The 2,230-nt window shown below is 39.0% G+C and overlaps 1 protein-coding gene across 1 annotated transcript in view; it reads right to left on the bottom strand.

The window, feature by feature from the left end:
* Window positions 1–370: 370 nt before the first annotated feature.
* LOC108544081 (cohesin subunit SA-2-like) overlaps window positions 371–2,230 on the bottom strand; it is a 15,540-nt gene continuing 13,680 nt past the window's right edge. Inside the window, exon 4 of the mRNA XM_017895033.1 lies at window positions 371–507. Within this exon, the coding sequence (XP_017750522.1) occupies window positions 371–507 (137 nt within the window). The remainder of the gene's footprint in view (window positions 508–2,230) is intronic.

The following is a 2,230-nucleotide window of genomic DNA, read 5'->3' as shown; positions in this document are numbered from 1 at the left end:
AATCTAATGCCAAAGCTCTTATTTACAACATTAATGCTTACAATTTTTTTTTTCTTTTTTTTTTGACGGAGTCTCGCTCTGTTGCCCAGGCTGAAGTACAGTGGCGTGATCTCGGCTCCCTGCAACCTCCACCTCCCAGGTTCAAGCAATTCTCCTGTCTCAGCCTCCCAAGTAGCTGGGACTGCAGGTGCACGCCACGACACCTGGCTAATTTTTTTGTATTTTTAGTACAGACAGGATTTCACCATATTGGTCAGGCTGGTCTCGAACTCCTGACCTGAGGTGATCTGCCTGCCTCGGCCTCTGAAAGTGTGGGATTACAGGCATGAGCCACCGTGCCCAGCCTAATGCTTACAATTTAATAATACTTTCAAAAATAAGTCAAGATAAACATGTATAAGTTATCAAAACACTTAAGGTAGTAAGTTACCTCATCGAATTCTTCAGTCATTTTACGAATTATCTCAGAGTTCTGCATATGTCTAAACATTTCTGCTGTGACAACTCCTGAAATTTGCAAATGTCAGAAGTTAATATATGATGTGATTAAAAAAAAAATAAAGAAAACTTCCAAGTAAGTCTCTAACACTAAGAAGTCTATGGTTACACAATAAAAGGCATACTTCTTCCACCATCATCTAATGATCTTCACCATGATACTCTAATCTATAAATAAATGCTATCTATTCTCAATATGCACAAGAAAACAGCCCCACACTTCTGACAGATCTTTTTTCCTAACACAATTAACTTTGGCCATTTCTACCTGACTGACTTTACTCATGCTGTAATATTTATATTGGCTTTGTCTCTTTAACATAAACCATATGTTATCAAGAGTGAGATAGCATCTAGTATAACACTTAAAACCTTGGGGATGAAGCTGAAGACAAGGAAAAGAGTTAAAAGCTAGAGTTCACTTTAGTCAAGCTTCTTTATTAAGCGCTATTGCGTGTAAGGTAACTATATCCTAACATCCTCTAAAAGAGTTAAGTAGTAAATTGTAGTTCCCGCCCACCTAGATGCCTGTAATCTACTTAAAAGTTAAAACTAAAGAATACCAAAAAGAAAAAGAAGTAAACTGTCAAAGGTAGTACATAACCGATGCCCTGATGTGTGGAAATGCCAAAGAAATGCTATAGCTCTGACTCCACTCCCACCAGAAAAACCACACATGTTATAAGCTAGAAAATCAAGAACTATGTCAAAGAGAAACAATTTGATAAGGACCTTTAGAATCTTACACAGGAGGATGGGAGAGGAAAAAAGAAAGGGTGCACATTAGAAGTAGTAAAACATTAGTCAGGTGGAGACCAAACATCAGAAAGGGAATTTCTAGCGTGCAGTAAGAAGATATACACGAACTTCCACTGATGGGGCATCAGACTGAGAAATAGAGAGATGGGGGCAGGGGTAATCAACGTAAATACTAGATTTTCAAAATCCTGTTTTTATTGTTGAATTATTTGCTTACCAGTCTTCTCAGTAGAAATACCATAAATACAGTAATATCTAAGAGAAGAATGTCTTGGTACAGGAAGATGAGATTTATAAATAAGAACTGGATATAATTAACATAGATTTTTTTCAACTGACCAGAGCAATATTTTGTATATGCATGCATGTGTGTGTGTGTGCACGCCTGTGTATATACATAGTTGTAAAACCATAATCCCAGCTTCACAGATGAGGAAACTAAGGCTTAGGATAAAGCTAAAAGAAATTAAATAATTTGTCTGAGACTATTTACCTAAATCATGCTGCCTCCCTCTTATCTGGGTAAGTTTAATTTCTAGTGGTACCCTAGAAGAATCCTTACTTACCACAACTTAAAAAAAAAAACAAAACAAATGATTGTTTTAAAAGTTGATGAACTCAGGAGAAAGCACCATTTATCTGGCTAAAGAAACACACTCTCTGCTGGATGCAGTGGCTCATGACTGTAATCCTAGCACTTTGGGAGGCTGAGGCGGGCGGGTCACTTGAGGTCTGGAGTTCGAGACCAGCCTGGCCAACATGGTGAAACCCCATCTCTACTAAAATACAAAATTAGCCGGGTGTGGTGGTGCGTGCCTGTAATCCCAGCTACTTGGGGGGCTGAGGCAGGAGAATCACTTGAGTCTGGGAGGCAGAGCTTGCAGTGAGCCAAGATCACACCTCTGCACTCCAACCTGGGCAACACAGTGAGACTCTGTCTCAAAAAAAAAAAGAGGAGAGGAGAGGAGAGAAG

This window comes from Rhinopithecus bieti, unplaced genomic scaffold (genome assembly GCF_001698545.2).
Source record: "Rhinopithecus bieti isolate Rb0 unplaced genomic scaffold, ASM169854v2 scaffold_26545, whole genome shotgun sequence".
In the NCBI taxonomy this organism is placed as follows: Eukaryota; Metazoa; Chordata; class Mammalia; order Primates; family Cercopithecidae; genus Rhinopithecus; species Rhinopithecus bieti.
Note: the sequence above shows the minus strand (reverse complement) of the source record. Positions and strands in the feature narration are given on the sequence as shown.